Below are 23661 nucleotides of genomic sequence, written 5' to 3' on the forward strand. Positions count from 1 at the left end.
GCAAGGTAATGGGTTTAAGTGACTTGCCCAAGGCTACACGGCTAGGTAATTATTAAGTGTCTGAGACCGGATTTGAACCAGATACTCCTGACTCCAGGGCCGGTGCTTTATCCACTGTGCCACCTAACCGCCCGAAAAGGCTTTTTATGATTCATAAATTCAGACTTTTAGAGCTAAAAAGAGAGTAGATGCTCCTTTTATATTATGAAAAGTTCATGTGTTAAACTTTAGAAGTTATCTAGGATAATGTCCTGAACATTAGGTTCTGGAATAAATATTTGTTAACTTATTGTTTAGGTAACTGCACTTCAAGACAGTTACAAAATTAATAAGTTGTTGATCTGAAATAGAATTCACATCACTTGATTCCACATTATTTCTATTACATTTCATGACTTTCCTTTGCCTTCCCTCTATTTTTCCTTCAAAAGATTTAGATATCCAATTAAACTGAATATGACTTCCAAATGGTAGAAATCACCAGTTCAACTGAAAATCTGGAAAAAAAAAGAAACTAATGAGCATATGTAACAGAAGAAGCAGGTAGCACAGCAGGTAGAACACCAAGCTTGCATCCAGGAAGTTCTGAGTTCAAATCCAACTCAGACACTTAAAGATATGTGTTTCCAAGTAACTCATTTACTTTTTCTTTGTTTAAATTTCCTCATATGGATGAAAATAACAGCACCCATCTCTCAGCATTATTGTAAGGATTCAATTGAGACCATGAATAGAATACAAAACCAAGAATCAGAAAGAGCAAAGTAAATCTTATTGCAGACACTTATTACCTATATGATCCCTCCTTGTTGCAGTTTCCTCTTCTGTAAAATGGGGATAATAATCACATCTGCCTTATAGGTTATTGTGAGGATAATATAAAATAATATTTGTGTTTTGAAAATATTTAATAAATATAATTATTGTTATTTTTATTATAACACTCAATATAATTCTTGGCACTCTATAATCCATGTTAGCCCTCAATTCTCTTAATGATGCTCAATGTCAAGAAAAGGTCAGCTCTCTTCTTCATTATATTAGCTCTCCTGTGTCAACAATAGTATTTTTAAAAATGTGTTTCTTCCAGTAAAAGAAGCAGATGTAATTTGGAGAACCATGGGAAGCAGATGTGCTAAGTACAAAAGTTCCCCCTCCCCCATCCACTATTTATTATTATTTTTGGAAACTTAAGAATATATTAACTCACAAAGTGGGAGATTTTAATCACCGTTCCAAGAGCAAAATTCATAAATCTCTGAAATGCAGAAGGTATCAAACACTATCTCCTTCCCTTAAGAAAATGGAATGTTAAAGAGGTCTTCAGACTTTCACTGTCTTCAAAGTGATATTAGTGATGGAAAAGATCAGTTCATCCAGGTCCTCCTGTTTTGTGTGATGCTCATGGGAATAACAGTCCCTTCTGAGGGCTGCAGTAATTTTTTTAGACTGCTCCTAAATGAATGCTGTCAACAAACTCTTCAAAAACCATAAAGTAAAATTAAACATGCTAAATGTAGTGACCTGGAAGAATAGATTCAGTCTGGGACTTTTAAAGGGTGGGAGAAATAAATCCCTGTTCATATTTATCTGGTGATTGAACATTGGTCAGAGATTCCTGATTCCTTTCTTTTCTTCTCCCCAATAGTCTCCCATTTCTCATTCATGTTGTTCTCACTGGCTGCTACTTTTTTGATGCCCCATTTTTGTCCTTGGGGACTGAAGATAAAAACTTGATTCTGACCAAGAAGAGGCAAAAGAACAGTTCTTGCAGAAAAGTAACACAGCTTATTTCCTGATACATTTAACTTTGTCCTAAGAAAGAATTTATATTCTAAAAGATTTGCATCATTTGCCTATTGGTTGACTTGCTAAATATGGCAAGGAGCAAACTGAAATTTTACCAACAGAATTGAATTTCTGGTTTCCCCCCAAATGTCCATGATCAAATATGATCTACATTTTTATATTCAAACAAGTACTTCTCACCAATTTAGTTCAGTTCAAATTCAATAAATAATTATTAAGCAATTGCTTTGTGAAAGGTACTATGTAAGACATGGTTGATCTAAAAACAAAACTAAAATACTACCTCCCTTTAAAGAGCTTATATTCTGCTGTAATCTTTAAGGGCATAGGTTGTTACTATAGCTTGTTAGCTAGATGTCAAATTCTGAAGGTAGAATTTTATGCTCAAATAAATTAATTTCCTTCTCATAATTTTTAAGATGCTAAATATATTTTCCTTTTACATAGTTCAAAGTTTTCTGTATATAGTAGATTCTTTCCATCATTATGAAACTATTTTTATGGTAGGTCTAATTTTACATCAATTATTTAGGGTATATAAACCAAAATGAACAAAGCATAAAAAATGTAAAAAAAAGTATCTGTTTTTCATGATATACAAGGTATTGAATTGGGTCAAATGATGAAAATGATTAACTGGAAATTGCTTTAGGGTGTAATCATGTTTAACAATAAAAAGAGTGTATATGGGAAGCTATTTTAATGCTTACTACTATTGACAATATTCTGGCTAAGCAGAGCTCTAGTCTGCAAACTATTTTAAAAGATTTAAATGCTGGATATCAGTAAACATGGTCAGACATTAGAGATTGCATGGCTCCTTGGACTAGTAAAACATTAGACAATAGAAATCTCTGTAAGATTATTTCCTAGTGTTACCTCCATTACCTACAATGATACATTAGTCATTATGAATTATGGTATCATCTTACATAAATAACATCTTACTCCCCACCAAAAAAAATCAGAATAGTTTGCTAAGCAACAATCTACATTTTCTTGAAGTGAATTGCTGAGTTCAACCTTACTCAACCTTTCTAGATAAGAGATAAAACTAGTTAAAGGATATAAGAAGAGGCAAGCTATGAACATGTGAATTAGACTTGTTCTGTTTTTTCATTAAAACTGATTTAGAAGTTTATTTATAATTTATGTTCTATGCATTTTGTCAACTTTTATATAACAATATATAACAATAATTCGATTTTTTGTAGCAATAAAATCTAAATTTTCTGAATCTCTATTCAAAACATTGTGTTTATCACTGAAAGCAACCTTTAAATACAAATTCAGGATATTATCAAAAGGAAAAGATCAAAATCTATGTTGATAAGACCTGAGATCTGTGACTCTAGGATCAAATAAAGATCTGAGAAAGATGGAGAAAATCAAATATTAAGTCTAAAGAACTGGTTCATTTTTACCCCTCTTTTTAATTTATATTCAGTTTGCTATTCATTTGGTTGTAGTGCTATCTTTGGAAGTCAAAGGACCAGGTCAAGAACTGACTCTTCTGCTTATTATTTATTTGTGCTACCTAAGTTCTTCAGGCTACCTCATCTATAAAATGAAACTGAATAAAGCAGTCATGTCTTGTTCTAGGCATATAAACCTGTTCCTGGGTGAGAACAATAGTTTTTTCTTCCCAGAAAACTGTTGATATTCTTTTAACTAGTGAAATGACCAAAAAGGAGAAAAAGAGTGGGAGTATAAAAGGGAAAGTTCTGACACTGATGAAGATGGGAAGAAATACAAATTTAGGTCAAATTGGATTTTTCAAAGCTAAATTTTTAAAAAGTTTGTGGGTGGTTTAAGAGAATTGCTCTTATTGATTTAACTTTGTTTAATTCATTCAATTCAGCAAAGATTTTGTAGGTGCATATTAGGTAACACTATGACAAGTTTAAGAGGTATAAAATAAAAAATAATAGTCTCTGCCCACAAGGAGTACATGTTCTAAGGCATGTAGTGTTCCAGTTAACTGAAATAAAATATCAAAGAATTAGGATATAACAAAATAGACTCAACAGTAGTAATTGTGATTTACAATTTATACCCGAAATTCTTTTGTTTAAAATATGATTCATAGCCACAATTATGAAAAACAATTATGGATTGTATAAGAGTTTTCTATAGAGTAAAACTAGATTGAAAATGACTCAAGAACAGGGGGTCATATTTTAGTCTTTTTGTAGTCTCACATTTAGGATAACAGAGTGGTGCAATGGATAGAGAACTGGCCTTGGAATCAGGAAGGCCCATTTTTATGAGTTCAAATCTGACCACAAAATACAGATAATGCTGAAGATGATATTTGTCCTTCATTCTCAAAGAAGACCAAAACAACAGGAAGTTGATAACATGACAAGCAAGAGCACTGGACTTGAGTGGGGTGCTATGCTATATCACCAGTCTCATTTTCTTCTCTAGAGCCATCTGGGTCCAGTGACCAGATATGTATCAGGACAACTGGAGATGGCCTTGGACAGGAGACAATCTGGCCTCAGACACTACTAGTTGCATGATCCTAAACAAGTGATTCAACCCTATTTGCCTCAGTTCCTTATCTGTAAAATGATTTGGAGAAGGAAATGGCAAATCACTCCAATATCTTTGCCAAGAAATCCCCAAATGGGACCAGAAAAAGTTGGACACAACTGGAAAATGACTGAACTCTCTAACCTCATATCTCCATCCTAGACCTCCACTGTTCCATCCCTGCCTTAATACAGTGCATTTTATAAGTAGTAGTGACTGTGTTGGCTGAAGGCACCTTTCTTTAATGAGATACAGTTATATAAGGAGAAAAATTACTTTTCCTCATCTATGACACAAGGGGTTTGGATCAAATATCTCTAAGGTCACTTCTAGCTCTAAGAATCTATGTCCCTCATGTATATTGTGATGAAGTAGAGGACTGGCATGTCTCTACCATAGTAACACAGATGTTTTCCCCTATTCTTTTGGAACAACTCAGAGTGTTAGGGAATTTGGCTAGAAGTATCCTCTTTGTACTTCTTTTAGCATGGACTAATTGAATGACTTATTCCAATTACTTTTTATAAATAAAGCAGTAAATTCCACTGTGGTTACCAGTTAGAGAAAGTAGCTGATGATCCCAGTTTCAAAATACAGTTAAAATAGTTCATATTTGGACAAATCTTTATTTAATTCTATTGTATTGTTCTTGTTTGTAGGCTTTGAATAATATTAAATAGTTCTGTCTCTGTTTTTATCTCTTTATTTCTTAGTCTTTTTATATAACCAAAACCTTTTATCTATCTTTGTCTCTTTATGTCTCTCATTTTATCCCCTCTGTCAGTTCATCTGTCCCTTCTTAGTATTTTCTATCCCTCCAATACTTCAAGATTGCAACCACAAAACCCTTTTAAAATTGATTGTGAATATCTTATCTCAATATGAAATAGACACATAGTCAAAAATCATAAAAGATATTATTTGATTTTTTTCAAAACATATGTCCAAGATTTCTTTAAAACTATCAAATTGGGGCGGCTAGGTGGTGCAGTGGATAGAGCACTGGCTCTGGAGTCAGGAGTACCTGAGTTCAAATCCGGCCTCAGACACTTAATAATTACCTAGCGGTGTGGCCTTGGGCAAGCCACTTAACCCCAATTGCCTTGCAAAAACCTAAAAAAAACCCTATCAAATTGATTTTTTGTCTTATGAATAAAATCCTTGAACCCCCTTAAATGATGCTCAATAAATTAAATCTAAAACATAAGTATATGTTGTTCTCTTTCACTTTTATAAAAGCTTGACTTTCAGGAGTTATTCAGCTTCCTAGCAGTATAGTGCATTATGAAAGTCTTTTTATCCTGAAAATTTCTCCTGCTTATCATCAATTAAATTAAAATATTTCCACAACTTCTGTTAACAGTTTTCTAATTGTTTTTTTTTTTTTAGTTTTTGCAAGGCAATGGGGTTAAGTGGCTTGCCCAAGGCCACACCGCTAGGTAATTATTAAGTGTCTGAGGCCGGATTTGAACTCAGGTACTCCTGACTCCAAGGCCAGTGCTCTATCCACTGCACCACCTAGCTGCCCCTCTAATTATTTTTTAAAGCATAATTCTCCATGAAACTTAGTTTTTTGTTTCCAGAAAACAAAGGGTAAATGTATTTAGATTTGGAGGAATCAAGATTATAGACCTTAAAGTTTGAAAGGACATCAAAGATTATCTAATTCAACCCTTTTATTTTATAGTTGAGGAAACTGAGACTGAGAGTTAAAGTGATTTTTTTAATGTCACATTTTAATCCATTATCACTGTTATATCAAATTAGCTAGTAGGCTTCAGCCTTTTCCTTCTAGTATACATTTCTCCATTGCCCTTTGGGTCACCAGGGTTTTGGGTTCTTTTGAAATTGTGGTATCTATGATTCGTACCCAAACAACATCACTGGAAGGATATCATAAGGTTCAGTAGTATTCTGAGACTTAGTACAAAGAACAATATCATCTGTAGACTGGAACATTTGAGAATCACATTTCTAGAGAATCCCCTTTTTGTTAGACTGTGGATATGATATCCTACATGAATATGAGTGCATATTTGGTAAATGTATATCTCATTATTTGATCTTAGTAATCCAAGGATCATCAAACACAATGCTCTCTAGAGTACATTCAAACAATCTTATAGATCTTATCATATATATATGGGCTACCTTGTAGGAGAAAAGCTGTTAAGGTGGGATTTGGCCTTACTGAATAAAATGAGTTTATTTATTTATTTATTCATTCATTCATCTATTTATTTATTTATTATAATCTAGAGGCAAAAGCCGACAGGATTTTGTGCCATCTGTCCTTTTGGTCAATTGTGTGACTCTGATCAAGTGATCTACCATAGAATGCATTTTTTTCATCAAAGAAACTCTCAATATATATGGAGATATTCCTATTCAATGATTATGACAAAAATTAATATTTCCAACAAAGGTGATTCATTGAGTTTGTCCTGAACCACTCAATCTCTCTTACTACCTTTTGTTTCCATGAGACAAGAGGCATCAGTGGTTATCTCTGTAGAAATGGGAAAGTTTTTTCTCTATAAACTTTGAAAATGTTGATGAATAATAGATTTTATATCTTTCTCCCAACCTGTTTTTTACAAGCTTTTGGTAGTGAAATAGTTAATAGCGTCAAGGGAAAAATAAGAGACAAAAAATTAAGGATAGTCAACAAACTGGCTTTATCTTTTGGGGTTTTTTTTTGGTTACTGAATGATTGGCTGAATTTTCATTTTAGTACTATGAAGACTATTTTGAATTTAATAACAGAGTTTCCATCTACCCAAATTTAATCTAATATATTTTGATGAGTTACTTGAAAATTTCCTACTTAGTAATAAACCAATTAAAATTTAATTCAGTGTTTTGTGACACAAATGTAGTCAAAACACTCGCAAATAAAGCAACTTAAATTTGCTTAATTTGAAATGCTGACTCCAGAGTTCATCTTTCCAAGTTTAATGAGGTTTTAGAGTTGCTGACATGAAGGGGGAAAAAAATAATATTTTGATGTTAAAATTGTCTTAAAAGCTCAAAACCTCCAACTGGATATCCTTGAACCTAATCTCATATTTCTTAAATGCTTAAGAATTGTTAGAAGACTGGATACATCATCATGTCTACTTCTTTGTTTAGTAACCTTCATCATGGTATCAATTTGCAGTGAAATTAGAATATCCTAGTGGGATTAAACATAAAAGAGAGTTGGAGGAAAGCCCCAGGATTAGAATTTTAAATGAAATCTACTGGGAGAAAGAACACACCACTACTATTGATCTTCTTTTGATGATGCCTGTTGTCAAGTGTCTAGTCAAATGTCTAAAGGAATACTCATCAGTTCACACTAGGTTTATCTTTTTGCTCCTTGAACAGGTGACCTATTGTTACAAGCACAGATATCATTAATTATTAGCCATCTAGCCAATATATATAATACATTTCAATTGTATTACTATATCAATAAAATTAGATATTAAGATCAAAATGACTCATAAATGGATGGGATATATAAGAGGATATACAGGCAAATAACTTGGCATATTTATCCTTCATGGAAATTTTCTGATTTTTTTTCTTTGTCACCTTTATCATTCTTTATGCAAGACAATGAATCAGTCACTAAAGATACAAAATTAAAATGAAGACTCATCTTGTCTTCAAGGAGATGATATTAGATTGGAAGCAACATTCTACCTCAGATCAATTTTGATGCTGTGATCTGATTGTCATTTTACAATATATTTCAATATGACAGGTTCTAATATAATTAAACGTCAAATGATCTTTTTCTGATCAATAAACACAATATCGGAAAAAGTGACTTCAAGTAGACAATACTGAAGTTTAAGCAAGACACTTACAAAATGTCTCTGGGAATATATCTCACTACACTTTTGCAAAAAATTCTAACTAATGTTGAAATAGAGAGGCCTTAATAAATATCAAAGAAATGATAGCAGATTAATTAGAAACATTATGGGAATAATTTACTATATAATAAAAATTTTTGAAGAAGTTAATTATTTTCATATAATCAGAAAACAATAAAAATAAGAAATTAAATGCAAATTAAAATAAAATATTATCCTTTTTACTATATTCTCAAAGCTAACATATGATGTTGTCTTATATATTAAAATTTTCAATTACAATATTTAACTTAGACCAAAATATTTCTATTAGTAATTTATGAGGATAACAAAACGTTGGAAACAAAGTTAGATGACCACCAATTAAGGATTGGCTAAATAAATTGTGGTATATGAATGTAATGGAATATGAATGTGTTGTAAGAAATGCCAAAAATAATAGAGAGAAGCATGAAAAGATTTGCATGAGTTGATTCAAAATGAAGTAAGCAAAGCTAGGAAAACAATGAACATGATGATTAAATGGAAGGAACAACTACAAAATATAAAAGGTGAAAACTGTACAATTATGAAAAATAAAATCCAGAAGAATAATTGACCAATCATTTTATTGGTATGGTATTCAATAGAATTACTAGAATACTGAGCAGTCAATGGTGTTTCATTAAGTTTAACTGAATCACAAATTTGTATGTTATTTTCAAGAAAAAAGTCTTACTTACAATGTTAACCTGTAATTTGTTATTTCAAAAAGGCAAAACCAAGAAACATAAAAGTTCTGTAATATCCTTATAGGTAGTGAAAATTCATAACAAAAAACTAAATGATGACATCAGATATGTTTATTCCAGCACTGAAATCAATGACTATTTGGAAGCAAAGCTAACTTCTCCGAATTATGATAGAGATTCGTCTCCTCTTCAATTTCTACTAAACATTTGAATAATGGAAGTTCAATTACATTATCAAGACCAGAATTATTCAAGATAATACCATTTTAAATATACATTCACAGGAACCATTGTCTTATCTTTCATGTTTCATAATTATTTTTTATCAAGTAAATGAGTCCATTTTCTACCACCTTAAAAATTTCTGAAAATATATTACCTATCACTCTCAATGCTCTGTTTCATGTGTATATTTTTCCAAGTGTCACTTTATCATTATAGCATCCATTCTGTTTTCTTTGTGGAAGAAAGAAATTATACAGTCCATGAGAAGAAGATTACAAATATAGGTGAATTAAATGGATTGAATTTTGGACTTGAAGACAGGGAAAATTTGAGTTCAAAACTGCCTCAGACAGGATTGTTAGTTTATGATCCTGGACAAGTCATTTTACCTCTATGAGCCTTAGTTCCTCATCAGTAAAATGGTGATAATAATAACAGTACCTATTTCATAGGATTGTTATAGAGATCAAATAAGATTGTGTGAATGTCAGTAAAGTATGTATGTAAGTACAGCATTTTGCAAAACTTAAAGTGCTGTAGAAATGCAACTTTAATGTCTTATTACCCTAAATTCACTTATATATAAATTTTAAAATAAAGCATATATCCCCAAGAATCCTTTTCTTGACTGAACCTTGACCTCTTTCATTTTAGTCTTGTTTACTGATTTCCAGTTAGAAAATGTCACATAAACAAGCTGAAGTTAATCATATTTCACTCTTTCATTCCACATTCCATCTTTTTTATATGTAATTATATTTGAAGTTATAGTAATAAAACTAGAAAGAGATAAACGATATCTTTGGGGAAATGAAGATCTTTTAAAGAATTTGATGCAGACTGAAACATAAGGAATGATGTAATGCAGACAGATGAGAGCACTGCACCATCATCAAGTAAGACATGACACCCAGTCTACCTGTAATTAGCCAATCAGTCAGCTATTCTTTTATATTTCATAAGACCATCACTGGTCCTCTCAATCAATAATCAAAAAGTAGCAATCAATGCTATCAAAAGTATACTAAGTGATAGGATTTCCATATACAAAGACAATTTTTTTTTTCAAGAAACAAATTTGATGGTGGGAGGCAATGCATAGTTTCATAAAGCTTTTTAGATCCCATTACCATAATATTAGCTTTATATTTCTTACTTGAAATTATACTTTCTAGAGTATAAAGGAAAAATGCAGTTAGAATTAAACCTGGATTCCATCAAATCTATAAATTCCAAGTTTAAGGAGATTGTTTATGGGAATTTCTTGAAAACCAGAAATCAAGGTTATATAAAGAAGAAGAAAACTAGAGAATAAAGTAGACTGATGAAATGAACAATAGAATAATCTTCCAAAATGATGCTAGTTGCAAAAAAAAAGCATAAATGAGGAAAGATGAATGGGAGAAGAAATTGAAGTTTCTTAGCAGTACTGAAAGTTAAGAAACCTACTTATTCAAATACCACTAGTTTTCTTGCCATCCTTGTATCCCTACTGAGCACTTCATTTATATTTTCCCTTACAATATGCAACCAAATATGAATAATCCAAGAAAACCAGGAAAATTTAACAGAAATATTAAGACAATGTCAACTTTCCTACTAGTTCAAGCTCTCAAACCTGTCATTGTTTCTTTGAATATATAAATTTCTTGTGATAAATATCTAAGATGAGCATCAGCAAAACAAAAAAGGCAATAGTCATTTTAACATACCCTGTATACAAAGTCAATTCAAAGTCTTAGTCTTAGTCCTACTACAATTACTCTTAAATATTCTCAAAATGCAATAATCTATCTTTATTAAATATTTTTCATGCGAACAAAGAACATACTCAGATAAATCAAACAGAAATATTAAAATGTACCTGCATGAAACCACATGCCATATAGTCATTGAACAAGGGTAGACTTGGGCGGTCTTCTCGATAAACAGAGAGTCTATAAGTGCTGAGGACTTCACCATTTGCTTGAGAATCATCTACCACCAGAATTAGAATTTTGTTCATTCCTAATCCTAGAGGATAATTTGCAAAACTGAAAAAAAAGAGGGGGGGGATGAGAGATAATGCCATTTGACTTTTAAAAAAATCAATCAATACATTTTTGCATACTTTCATATATATATGTACTCAGAAAGACTAATTTTGAGTTATGAAAGGTGTATAATTTTAGAAGAAATATATAATAAGAAAAAATAAAGTAATATTGCAGGTCAGATCACATGTCCCAAGAGCATATGAGACAGCAAGGTGGTAAAGTGGACAGTATACTGCCTTGGAATCAGTGTAGACTTAAAACTCAAATTGTATTTCAATTGAATGCCCCTAAGTAAATCATTTAGCCACCTTCAGTCTCACTTTTCTCAACTATAAAATGGGTATAATAATAGAACCTATCCTACAGGGTTACTGTGACAATTAAATTAGGATTTATATAAATATATATATATATATATGTGTGTGTGTGTGTGTGTGTATCTGGAAGGAATTCATGGTAGGTTTCATGACAAAAAAGATAAGAGCAGCTAGAATAATTTATGTTTAATTATATAGTTTTATTTTTAAATTATAGCTATATTTTAATAATATATTAATATGACATCTGTTTATGGGATTATATATACATAAAACTTTGCATACCTTAAACTTCAATACCATGTTAGCCATTATTATTATCATTATATGCAAGGGCATATATTATAATATTTTCACTGTTTCCACTTCATTAATTCCTGATCTAAAGTCAATTTTCAGTCATGAAACTAGAGATATTTACATTTTCTTTTTTTTGGCAAGGCAATTAGGTTAAGTGACTTGCCCAAGGTCACACAGCTAGGTAATTATTTTTTTAATTTTTTTTTTGTAAGGCAATGGGGTTAAGTGGCTTGCCCAATGCCACACAGCTAGGTAATTATTAAGTGTCTGAGGCCAGATTTGAACTCAGGTACTCCTGACTCCAGGGCTGGTATTCTATCCACTGCACTACCTAGCTGCCCCCGTTTCCACTTCAAATGAAATTTCTGTGTCATATTAATTGATCCTCAGAATAAGTTCAGGGTCAAAGAAATGCAGGTGATATAATACTTTTAAGTTTTCCATGGAACTAGTATTTAAATGGGGTTTGACTGATTTTCATAGTTCTATCCAGAAATACTAGCACCTATTAAAATAGCTGATAAGGGGAAACAATGTACCAAAGACTTAGAAAACCTGACTTCCCAGTCAGTAAATTATAGGCAACAAGCTCTACAAGCAGTCTCTCAGTAAAGCCTTCTGAATATTTGCAAGTAGCTCCATGAGGACATAGACTGATTCAACAATTTATCTTTTATCTCCAACAGTTAGCACAAGGCATAACAGAAAGGGGATGCTTAATCAGTGCTTATTGATTTGAGCTGTATGGACAAATATCAGTATTCAGATATGTTAATTAACCATTAAACCTGTGGTTCATGAAGCTTGGTTCTTGGCCTAGAGGCTCCAGAGCCTCTTTCAGGGGGTCCATGAGGTTAAAACAATTTTCTTAAAACATTACTTGCCTATTAAAATACTCTTCCCTTTTCCAACTACATAATTTTGTGAAGCCAGATTTTCTTCAAATACTTCAGCCAAAGCAACAAAGAGCAAGAGATTGAATATAGAAGATTTGAAAAACCAGCTGTCTTCCATTAAACCAGGCATTAAAGAGATTTGCAAAAACATGTAAAACAATACCATCCTTCTTGCCAAATTATTTTGTTTTAAAGATATTTACTAACAATAATTTACTATGAGTATATTACTTAATAGTGTTAAAATACAATCATTTTTGAAAAAATATTATTCATGTCAATATATGTTTATTATTGTTACTTTAAATGAACTAATGAAAATATATCTTAAAATATTATTTGCTTTAATTTCCAATATGATAAATATTGATAGATATAACCTAAATAAAAGTTCCTTGAGATCCTTGATAATTTTTAGTAGTGTGAGTCCTCAATAATTTTTCAGATTATCAAAAGGGATCTTGAGACCAAAACGTCTGAGAATGCTGCCTTAATGAAAACTTTGCCTTAAGCAAAGATTGAACCTTAAAAGAGTCTCTTATTACCTATATCCAGATCCTTATAATAGCCAATATACCTCTGTAGTTTTTCAAAATGAAAACTGAAATTTTACATTGTCTTCTTTCATAATATTATAGACTTGGAACTGGAAGGGAATTTTGAGGTTGTCCATTCCAGTCCTCATTAAACAGATCCAACAAGGTCCAGATGTCCAAGGGAACCAATAAGTGTTTGAGGTGGAATTTGAGACCAGGTCTTCTTGACCCCATGTTCAGCACTCTGTCCTCTCCAAAATTATAGTGACTGAGCAGATAAATGAAACACAGTCAATAGTCAGATGTATCCATTTAATGATAGAGTCCTTTGGAGAGAGGGATGATTTCACAGTCTAGTTATTTCCCTACTTAATCTTACTTCTCAAATCTTCAATATTTCATGAAACTTAAGTTTAAAGTCTGAGTTAAACATCTATTAGTAGTTTTCCATCGGTCAGAAACCATTCAATACATGCATATCTTTGCCTCCATACCTTGACCCTGTCTTTTCATCCAGATGTACTCTGCACTGGCAATTAGATGATTCTGCTCCGATTGTTATTGTTATAACATCAAATGGGACTTCTGAGTAGTAGTCTTTGATCTTTGGGTTAAATTCTGGATTCAAGTCCAAATGTGGATTTGTAAAGATCGGCTTGATATGAGATAGTGTGTCTTTATCTGTTTTAAAAAAAAAGTGAAATGACTAACATTTCAAAATATTATATATAATCAAAGTGATTTATTTTTGCAATTTGAGTGGCCATTCTTATTTTTTTGTGTCTTCAAGGCATTTCAAATTTGTCAATTGTTGCAGAATTCTCTTTATAGTATTTTTGTTGAACTTTAGTTGGAGTGATCCAGCCCATAACCTTTCTGAACCTTTGAAAATGTAATGGTATGGAGTAGGAAATCTATCCAGTGAGTTAATAAAATTCACATGATATTTAAAGTGTACCCTGAGCAACTGTATATATATGTGTGTGTGTGTGTGTGTGTGTGTGTGTGTGAGAAAAGAAGATGGTATGCTAATGTTGCCTGAACTGTGAGAACTCTAAACACCATTAATTGGTATGTAAGCAGCTAGAGAGGTGAGCATAAGCTGGTACAGACCCTAGAAGGATACGTGCAAAGTATATTCCTCCAAACATACAAAAAAAAAAAGTGTAAATGTGCATATCAGCTCAATGTGTCCAAAAAACACTGCCCCCTCTTTCCAGCTTCCCTATTGCTGTTAAGATGATCACCATCCTTTCTATGTCTTAGAGTTGCAACTTTGGCTTCTGCTTCCATCTTCATTTTCACTCTCTGAATATCCAATCAGTTACCAAATCTTATCTTTTTGCCATAAAAATAGAGCTATGACTGTAGTTTTTCTTTAAAAACTGAGTATCTCTATTTTTCCAGGACCAATGCTGATTGGCACAAAAGTTTTAATCAGCTCTGTCATTCTAATCTTGGCTTGTACACCACTTGAGTGACTTGCCCAAAGTCACACAGGCACACAGGTGGAAGAGCTGGCATCTGAACCTAGGTTTCAGTACTTCAACCCTGCATCTCTTTTCACTGAATCATATATCAAAGGAACTTTGGCATGGCTTTTTCTCAAATATCTCTATGTTGTATCAATTCAATTCCAAGTCCCTCCAGGATCCATGAACTTGTTCAAAAAGTTGCTTTTTATAACTATTTCAACATAATTGGTTTTCTTTTGTAATCCTATATTTCATTTTAAAACTTTCTGGCAAAGGTTCTGTGTATGCACATGCATGTGCATGTGTGCTCATACACAGATGCATACACACACACAGCTAAGAACCCCTGTTCTACCTGTGACCAGGGACAGAGAATACCTTTCTCAAGAAGAATTAGAAGGAAAAAGAGAAGGAGGAGGAGAGGAAGAGGAGGGGGAGGAGAGGAGGGGGAGGGGGGAGGAGAAGAATTAGTCATCTAAGGGATTCATTTTATATGAGTCCCTGTCAATTCCAGTTCTGGACTGAACTTCCTTATTGATACCAATTCTATATGATATATTTACCTATGAAAATAGCAACAAAAAACTACTGGAGGTGAAAATGAAAAAGAGAATTTCCTCCATATATATAGAGTCCTGTACTCCTACTGTAGAAACTCCTTCCACTAATGCCAATCTGCAAGTTATCTGCTATTTATTGTACAAGAAAGTTGCCTAGGGGTACTTAGAGGTGAAGAGACTGACCACGGTCACCTAGCTGGTGAAAACCAGAGGGAAGAATGAAATCTGGATCTTCCTGATTTCAAGGCCAAGCCCTTCCTCCTATATATTACAACATCATGCACAGTAACTTGAGTCCATCTATATGTCTTAGAGTCACACCTGAATTTGGATAATGAAAAACTACATAGGTATACAATAATGTAAAATTAAGGCAAATCAAGGACTAGATAAATGGTAATTATGTTCCATTAAAAAATAAAAGACAGAAAACAAACCTGAGGTAAAAGTGATGAAATGAGCGGCAATACCAGTCAAATTGTGGTTAATTCAACCAACCATTTGGGCTGATTTAACTGACAAGATTGTTTAGCTCAAATATGCTAACTGTAGACATAGTCAGACTGAAGTTTGGTTATATTATGTCATGTAATTGCTATTTTGAAACTTGGAGGCATTAGGGTAGGTACTATGCTATTGGAATCCATGGTACAAAAGAACCTCACTCTAAATTCATCCCATTAATTATTAATTAATTTCATAAATAAATATTTATTAAACAGCTAATATCCACAAGGTTTTCTAAATACTGGGGTTGCAATCAAGAGGCATCAGGAACTTACTAGCTATGTGACCTTGAGTTTAACCTCTTAAAGTACCAAGTTTTTCATCTATAAAATGGAGATAATAATACTTGTAGATTTTTCTTGTAGTATTCAAAGGAGAATTAAATGTTATAATATGTTGAACTTTGGGAAGGTTAAGTCATTATATAAATATTCATCATTATCATCATCATTAATTACCATGATTATTTTTATTAAGTGCTTTAAAATATGATTTTTAGGTTCAAAGTCATGCCTCCAGAGGACATTGTTTCAGCATTGCTTATTTTGACAAATAGAAGGGTAGGCACATTAGCAATAATATAAAATATTTTATCACTCATACAAAAAAGATCTAGATATATAGAATTTGGAAAAGAGATTCCTTTTCCTATGCAAGTACTATAGGGAATATATTATACACTTATGCTAATTAGTATTCAGTCAAGCAAGAGGATGGCAATTTACTCACAAATGTACAAAATGTTTATAAAATGCATTCCATAAATTTTGTAATTTAATAAAGTCTATAAGTACATATTTTATTTCTTTTTTTTAGGTTTTTGCAAGGCAAATGGGGTTAAGTGACTTGCCCAAGGCCACACAGCTAAGTAATTATTAGATGTCTGAGACCAGATTTGAACCCAGGTACTCCTGACTCCAAGGCTGGTACTTTATCCACTACGCCACCTAGCCGCCCACATATTTCTTTTCTTTTTTTAAAAAAAAATTATTTATTTTGAGTTTTACAATTTTCCCCCATTCTTGCTTCCCTCCTTCCACCCCCCACAGAAGGCATTTTGTTAGTGTTTACATTAGTTCCATTATAAGTACTTATTTTAGAAACACTAATGCTACATGCATTTTGCATTTACATCTTCCTTAACTCGGCAAGTTCTCAGTGGGGTACATTATTTACCCATTGAACCCAAGTCATTTATGGGTGAAATAGGGAGCCATTCTATAAAGTTTGGTTTTATGTATGCATTTCATTTTATTGAAAAGGTTGCACCTCTAGTGTAAGCACTATGCTCTCGAGCCCTGCCAACATCTTGATTTAGACATGACATCCTACTCAATTGACTCACTGATGTTACCTCTTCAGAACACCTGGTGTTTCTTTGGCCACATTCCCATTCAAGTTTTGACTTGAAACAGCCCAATTAACATAGGAAATCTGTGGAGGACCAGCCTGAAGTAGGGTGAGAACAGACTGAAGAACTTATTTGGCAAGACTATGTGGGAGGCAATGACTTTTTCTGTCTGCTTGTAATGAATTTCTTTTAAATCAGGACTTATATTTCCCTCTTGAGGAATGATTACAACTCACATCAAATAGAATATACTACCTCTTAAAACTAATCTGCCTCTTCTGTGACATTACCTCCAAATTTTTTTATCTAATAATTTTTCATTTACAAAAGAGAAAGATTAATTCTTATGACCCAGGGAGAACTAGATAGGCTGGCTTTGGAAAAATTTTCATTTATAAGGAAATGTGAAAGTATTTCATTCAAAGCTGTCCTATTCATTTCTAGGTAGAAACAAAGGTAACAATTCATATCTGGATAACATTCAAGTAGAAACAAAGATAACAATTCATATTTGGATAATATTCAAGTTAGAGAGCTTGAAAGAATGATTTTTTGGGGAGGGGGAGGTTTTTGGGATAATGGGGTTAAATGACTTGCCCAAGGTCATGCAGCTGAACTCAGGTCCTCCTGACTCCAGGACTAGTGCTCTATTCACTCATCTACTTAGTTCCCCCTTCCCCTAAAGAATGATCAATGTCTCTCAGGTTCATAATGATATATCTGCATTTAAATGATGATAAGGATTTAAAGAATAGTTCATATTGCTAATAGCATATTCTCACAACAATTCTGTCAGATAGGCAACCTATTTATTATCACAGTGTTCAATTTTAACTAATCTATAAGTATTAATTTATCAGAATATTCAAATTCACAAATAGGTCATTTTGATAATCAGCATCCCTATCACATGGCATTGTATCAAAAAGGATGATCTTATTAAAAAATCTATAAAGTATATGAAATGATTAGAATGATTTTTCTAATGACTACAAGTAAGGGTAGAAAATTATCTAAAATAAATTTGTCTTTTTTCAAAATTCTACATTTAGAGGTAGAATACAGTTGGTTAATTTTTAATAAGAAAACATTAATTCTATCATGCCTGAAGAATAATTGTCCTTCATGTGGGAGATTCCCAGATTGTCCTCCACCTAAATTCTTCAGTACTCCAACAACTCATGTTTATGTGAGTACTGGCATTACTCCACTATTAAAATGAGCTTTGAATGGGCTTTGAGAATTGCTAATCATTCATCTTTGTACGGCTAATACACTTATGAGTCTCTTGAAATCTAGCTACCCTGATTTTTAGATAACAGGCTTATAGTACATTGAATCCATTATTGGAACTTCTCCATCTTATTAGCACATGACAAATAAGAACATCTTGAATAGGCATCAGACGGGCTATACCTATGCTCAAGTAGATTTTATATGCATACATATATATATATATATATACATATATATATATATATATGAATTAAAATAATTTGTCCTTTGAGAACATCTACTATATATTCAAACTTGCCTCAAATGGTCAGTAAAACTCCTGAGTGAAGCCTGAACCAGATTGAAATTTATTTGGGAAATGTTTAACAAGATAAATAAAAATACATTACAACTAATGTTATTTTGTGGTTTTCTGAGTCAATATAAGGCAATGGGGATCATTCCTATTTGAATCTGACACCACAAATCTAGTCTAAACTTTTTTACAAATGAGGAAATTAAGACCCAGAGAGATTGTAATTTGTCCAAGATTAAAAAACTAATTAGTGGAAGAGTTAAGAACTCAAATTTATTGACTTCTTGTCAGTGCTATTTACTCTATGTCTCAGTTGCACGAAAATTTCGTTTCATTTTAAGTAAAAAATAATCTTCTTTTTTTAGAATGTTCAAATAATACCTCTATTAGAACTTTATGAATAAAATCCCAGGTGGTGAGGGTATTGAGTCAAGATGGCAAATTGGACGCAGTAACCCATTTGAACCACCCCCCTCTAAAAAGTTTTGAAATAATCCCTCAAATCAAATTTTAAATTAGTAGAGTCAACAAAAGGTCAGAGTGAGATATTTTTTCAAACTTAAGACAACTTAGGAGGTCTGTAAGAGAAGTCTATGACATGGATTGGGGGGAAATGTGGGAATAGCTCTAGTGGCAGGTCTTGAAAAATAGCATGATAGTGGCAGTAGCTTTGGGAGCTCTCAGCTCAGAGATGTTAAGAGTAGGATAACCAATGAGAAAAAGATTACACAGGATCAGGATCTTTTGCTGGCACTGAGTGTAGTTGGTGCTGATTGGTACTTTTATGACCCATAAACATTTCTGGATGACAGTTGCAGTGTGGAGAGAAATGCTTAGAGTTGGTCACAAGAAAGGAGGGTCCCTGATTGTAGTTCTAGGGAGATGAGGAGTGCTTGAGCTTGTGGCAATAGGAAAACAAGGACCCTTCCTAGCTAAAGACCAGCATACAAATCAGAAAAGCAGTTATCACACCTCTTCCAAGATTTTACCACCACAGAAGACTTTCAGACCCCCAGAACTAACTCTGAAAATAGCATTCAGGATGTTCCCATATCCATATGAGCAGAGCCCAACTTTAACATAAAGTTCAAAGTCAGGAAACAAGCTAGAAAAATGAGCATACAAAAATAAAAGAACTTGACCATTACTACAGGTTGATCTTGTGGTTGATACATAATAGAAACAAAAAAAAAGTGTCTTCTCCACTTCACCACCTTATATCATCCTTGTAGACTTGAGTACTCTGATCAAGCAACCTCATCTCACAGTTTCCTTAATCTTAACAATTTTTGGACTGCACATCCAAGCTTCCTAACCTTAGATTCTAAGATCAGACTGTTTGAAATTTCATTGTCTGAACAAAGCTTTCTATCCATCCATTCTACACTTGTTTACACAGACTAAACCTACTGTTTTTAATCATTATCAACTGCAGTCACTTAAACTGTCTTGATGCTCCCAGTCTTACTCTCCAACTCTGGCTGTTTTTTTTCCTATCTTGATAGCTGTCACTTCACTGATTCACTAGCTAGCCCTTGTCCTCTGACCTTCTGACATTCCAACACAGCTAATCTTCAACACTGGATAATCTCTGCTATAAAATTCTCTGCTTCTATTCCCATGCTGCTGACCAGCACTGGAAAAAGGAACGTTACTTTCATCTACCATAAATTTATGATTTATAACCTCAGCTGGAGCCTCATTGTTGCTTGATGAACATTTCATCAATAATGGATTCTCCAGCTCACTCCCCTGGTATGTTCCAAACCTCTAATATTTTTCTCAAGCTGCTGGGTCTCCACTCACTCTTAACACTCAGCACATTTTTAATACCTTCTTTTCCTGTTTTCTATTTCTTTTAGACTTCTAGACCAGAGAACAGCTGGGAGTGAGGAGGGGTTAAGAAAGATTTCTTTCTTATCCCACACCTCCCAGGAGTAGTAATGGTAATTTTAAGACACTCACATGGGAAACTTGAAAAGGAAGTTCCTAGAACTCCAGTTTCTGGTTACCATCCTCTACTTTTCTGTTTCCTTTTCTGAGTACTTTTTAGATATTAGAGTTCCTGAAAATGGACTTTCCATGTGAGTTTCAACATTCCCAAGAGATCAAGAATTTCTGAAATTAATTGTTTAGACTAGTGCTTTTCTCACAAAAAAACCTCAAAACTGTAATTAATTTTCCCTTCTGGAGGAAGAAATAACTCAACATCCCACTCCATTAATAAGGAAAAACATTTTTCACCAGAAGATATCTTTGAAGTTGCAAAATTAAAGATATGCCAGGGAAAGACAAAAGGCTTGAACTTTGTCAACCACGACTAGTCCATGCCATTTCTGGACAATCCTTTCATCATTTAGTCATCATCATCATCATTTTCCCCCAACTAGAATCTTAGATTCCTGAGTCTCTCAGTTCTGATAAGTGAACTTTTGACCAATTTGTTGGGGTCTAGGTCTCCATTGTACTCCCCTACTGTCCACTCACCATGACTCCATAGAGTTTTTCCTTCCTCTTCCAATTTCTAATACCTTTCTACATGTTGTTTTCATCAGTTAGAATGACTTATTTGTATTTGTATAACCTTCAGCACCTAGTAATATGACATACTTTGTCTATCTCTGATCTATATTTCTCTTTGTTCTTTTTCATTTTTCCTTCTTTCTTTCTTCCTTCATTCCTTCCATTATTTCATGTTATCTATCTCACCACTAGCTTTCTCTCTTTTATCTATAATGTGTGGATACCTCCTAAACCACAGAAAAGATTTCCTTAAATCCTTCTACCCATTTAAGCAATAATCTCTTCTTTCTTCATTACCTGATTGCTTGAAGTTAAAGTCTGTAGGTTAAACCCTGGCTTTCTCACATCAGCATTAACTTCATCATACCAAGAATTCTTTCTCTATCTCTGTCTCTGTCTCTGTCTCTGTCTGTCTCTCTGTCTCTCTGTCTCTCTCTCTCCCTCTGTTCCACTCTCATTGTCAGTCTCTTAAATTAACAAACTTTAATTAAGCACCCACTATCTTACTAGGAGACAACTGGGTGGTTCGGTGGATAGAACGCTGAATCTGAAGTTAGTAAGACCTGAGTTCAAAATCCTTCCTCAGACACTTACTAGCTATATGACCCTGGGTAAGCTATTTAAATTCTGTTTGCCTTAATCCACTGGAGAAGGAAATGACAAACTCCATTATCGTTGCCAAGAAAACCCCATGGTCAGTATTAGTATGCTATGATCCACAAGATCATGAAGAATTGGACATGACTTAACAGCCACAATCTTGTCTTTAACTTTGCTTTGTTTCTGTGTCTGCCTGTCTCTCCTTCTCTTCTCTTTTATAGTTCTGTATTAGCAGAAATTTAAGAGATGAGAATTCTATTACTTCTTCCATTTAAAAGGCACAAGTTCTATATACATAGAACAATCTTCAATTCAAGAAGTCATATGTGCTCTCTACCCACCCCTAAAGTTTTCCTGTTTTGCCTTCATCATTGTACTAAAAGAGGTTTTTCATGTTTCCATGATCCTTGATCTTATCTTTTCTATTTGAATTCTCCCTTGCCAATCTATTCTCTTCCTACAATTTCAACTATTACCTTTGCAGTTGACCTTTATGCTGAAATTTTGTATATATTTCGTAGATCACTCTCCTGAACTCCAGACTCATATTTCTATCTGCTTACTGGATAAATCTGCCTATATATTTAACTAGCCCCTCAAATTTAAAATGAATTTTTTTTTTACTCAAAACCTCTCCCTCCTTTTGATTTCTCTGTCTATCAATTGCACTATCAAGCATCTATGGTTGAAAGCCTTGCCTTATCTTGGTCTCTTCCTTCTTTCTCACCTCCCACGTACAATTAGCTGCCAAATCCTCCTGGCTCTACTTCCACAATATCTCTCACACCTGTTCCCTCCTTTCCATCTCTATTGCCAATAGAGTGCAGGTCATTATTGCGTCCTTCTTGGACTATTTCTTCTAAGCAAATCTTCCCACTTCCTCTTTCTTCTCCTTTCAATCTATACCTCATGCTGCTGCCAGAATAAATTTCCTTATGCACAGGTCTGATCATGCCATTCCTCTATTTAAAATCATTCAATATCTTCAGGATGTTCCATGGTTTGACACACAACCCAGTTTTTGAGATTTATCTCACATCTAGTTCTTCCCCAAATACTTTTAAGCTTCAATCAAATTAGAGGTCCAATTGGTTTTTGGTGTATACTCTGTACTCTGAACTCTGTGTCTTTGCCATTACCCATTCCTGGAATTCTCTCCCCCTATAAATAATAATTTACAATCCTAAATATGCAAATATATAATTATAATATAAGAATAAGAATAAACTCAAATCTCATTGAACAAATCCTAATAAACAAGTACTTATTCAGTACAAACTATGTGCAAGACATTACAAAGGGAGTAAGGGATACACATACATACACACACACACACACACACACACATACACATACACAAACACACAAACTCTGCCCTGAAGGAACTTAGAGTTTACTGAGGGAATATATCACAGAAACAGAAAAGTAAATACAGTTTGAAGATGGAAAAATCACTGACCACCAGAGGGAATAAATTCTCTTAATAATAGCTTTCTTTAATTCCTTAGTTGGAAAAGATATGTCTTCCTTCTCAGAGATCCTTCAGCACATTGCTTGGATGTTTCTTATCCATTTCATAAAAACTTTTTTTTGTATTACAGTTATCTTTAATCCAGGACAAGTCTTGTAGGACCTTACTGAATCCCTCTTATATCTTCTAAACAAGATACAAGATTATTTTGAAAAAGTCAACTCATTGCCAGGCATCATTACCAGCATCAAAGTCGATGAGATCTCTGTTCTGGCATTGATTTTTTTACAAGACAAATGGATAATATTACACAGCTAATATCATCTTGTTGATAAAGGTAAAATCTAAGTTACTTTTGACTCTTAAAAAGTAATAAACAAACAAACAAA

At 33.3% G+C, this 23661-nt stretch overlaps 1 protein-coding gene across 1 annotated transcript in view; it reads right to left on the reverse strand.

Annotated features, from left to right (window-relative positions):
* The window catches only part of CPED1 (cadherin like and PC-esterase domain containing 1), a 407812-nt gene that overhangs the window by 181947 nt on the left and 202204 nt on the right, over positions 1 to 23661 (reverse strand). The window contains exons 16-17 of the mRNA XM_074193820.1: positions 13749 to 13935; positions 11034 to 11202 (exon numbers count right to left, since the gene is read on the reverse strand). Of these exons, the coding sequence (XP_074049921.1) occupies positions 11034 to 11202; positions 13749 to 13935 (356 nt within the window). The remainder of the gene's footprint in view (positions 1 to 11033; positions 11203 to 13748; positions 13936 to 23661) is intronic.

The sequence above is a fragment of the Macrotis lagotis genome, chromosome 7 (assembly GCF_037893015.1).
Source record: "Macrotis lagotis isolate mMagLag1 chromosome 7, bilby.v1.9.chrom.fasta, whole genome shotgun sequence".
Classification (NCBI taxonomy): domain Eukaryota; kingdom Metazoa; phylum Chordata; class Mammalia; order Peramelemorphia; family Peramelidae; genus Macrotis; species Macrotis lagotis.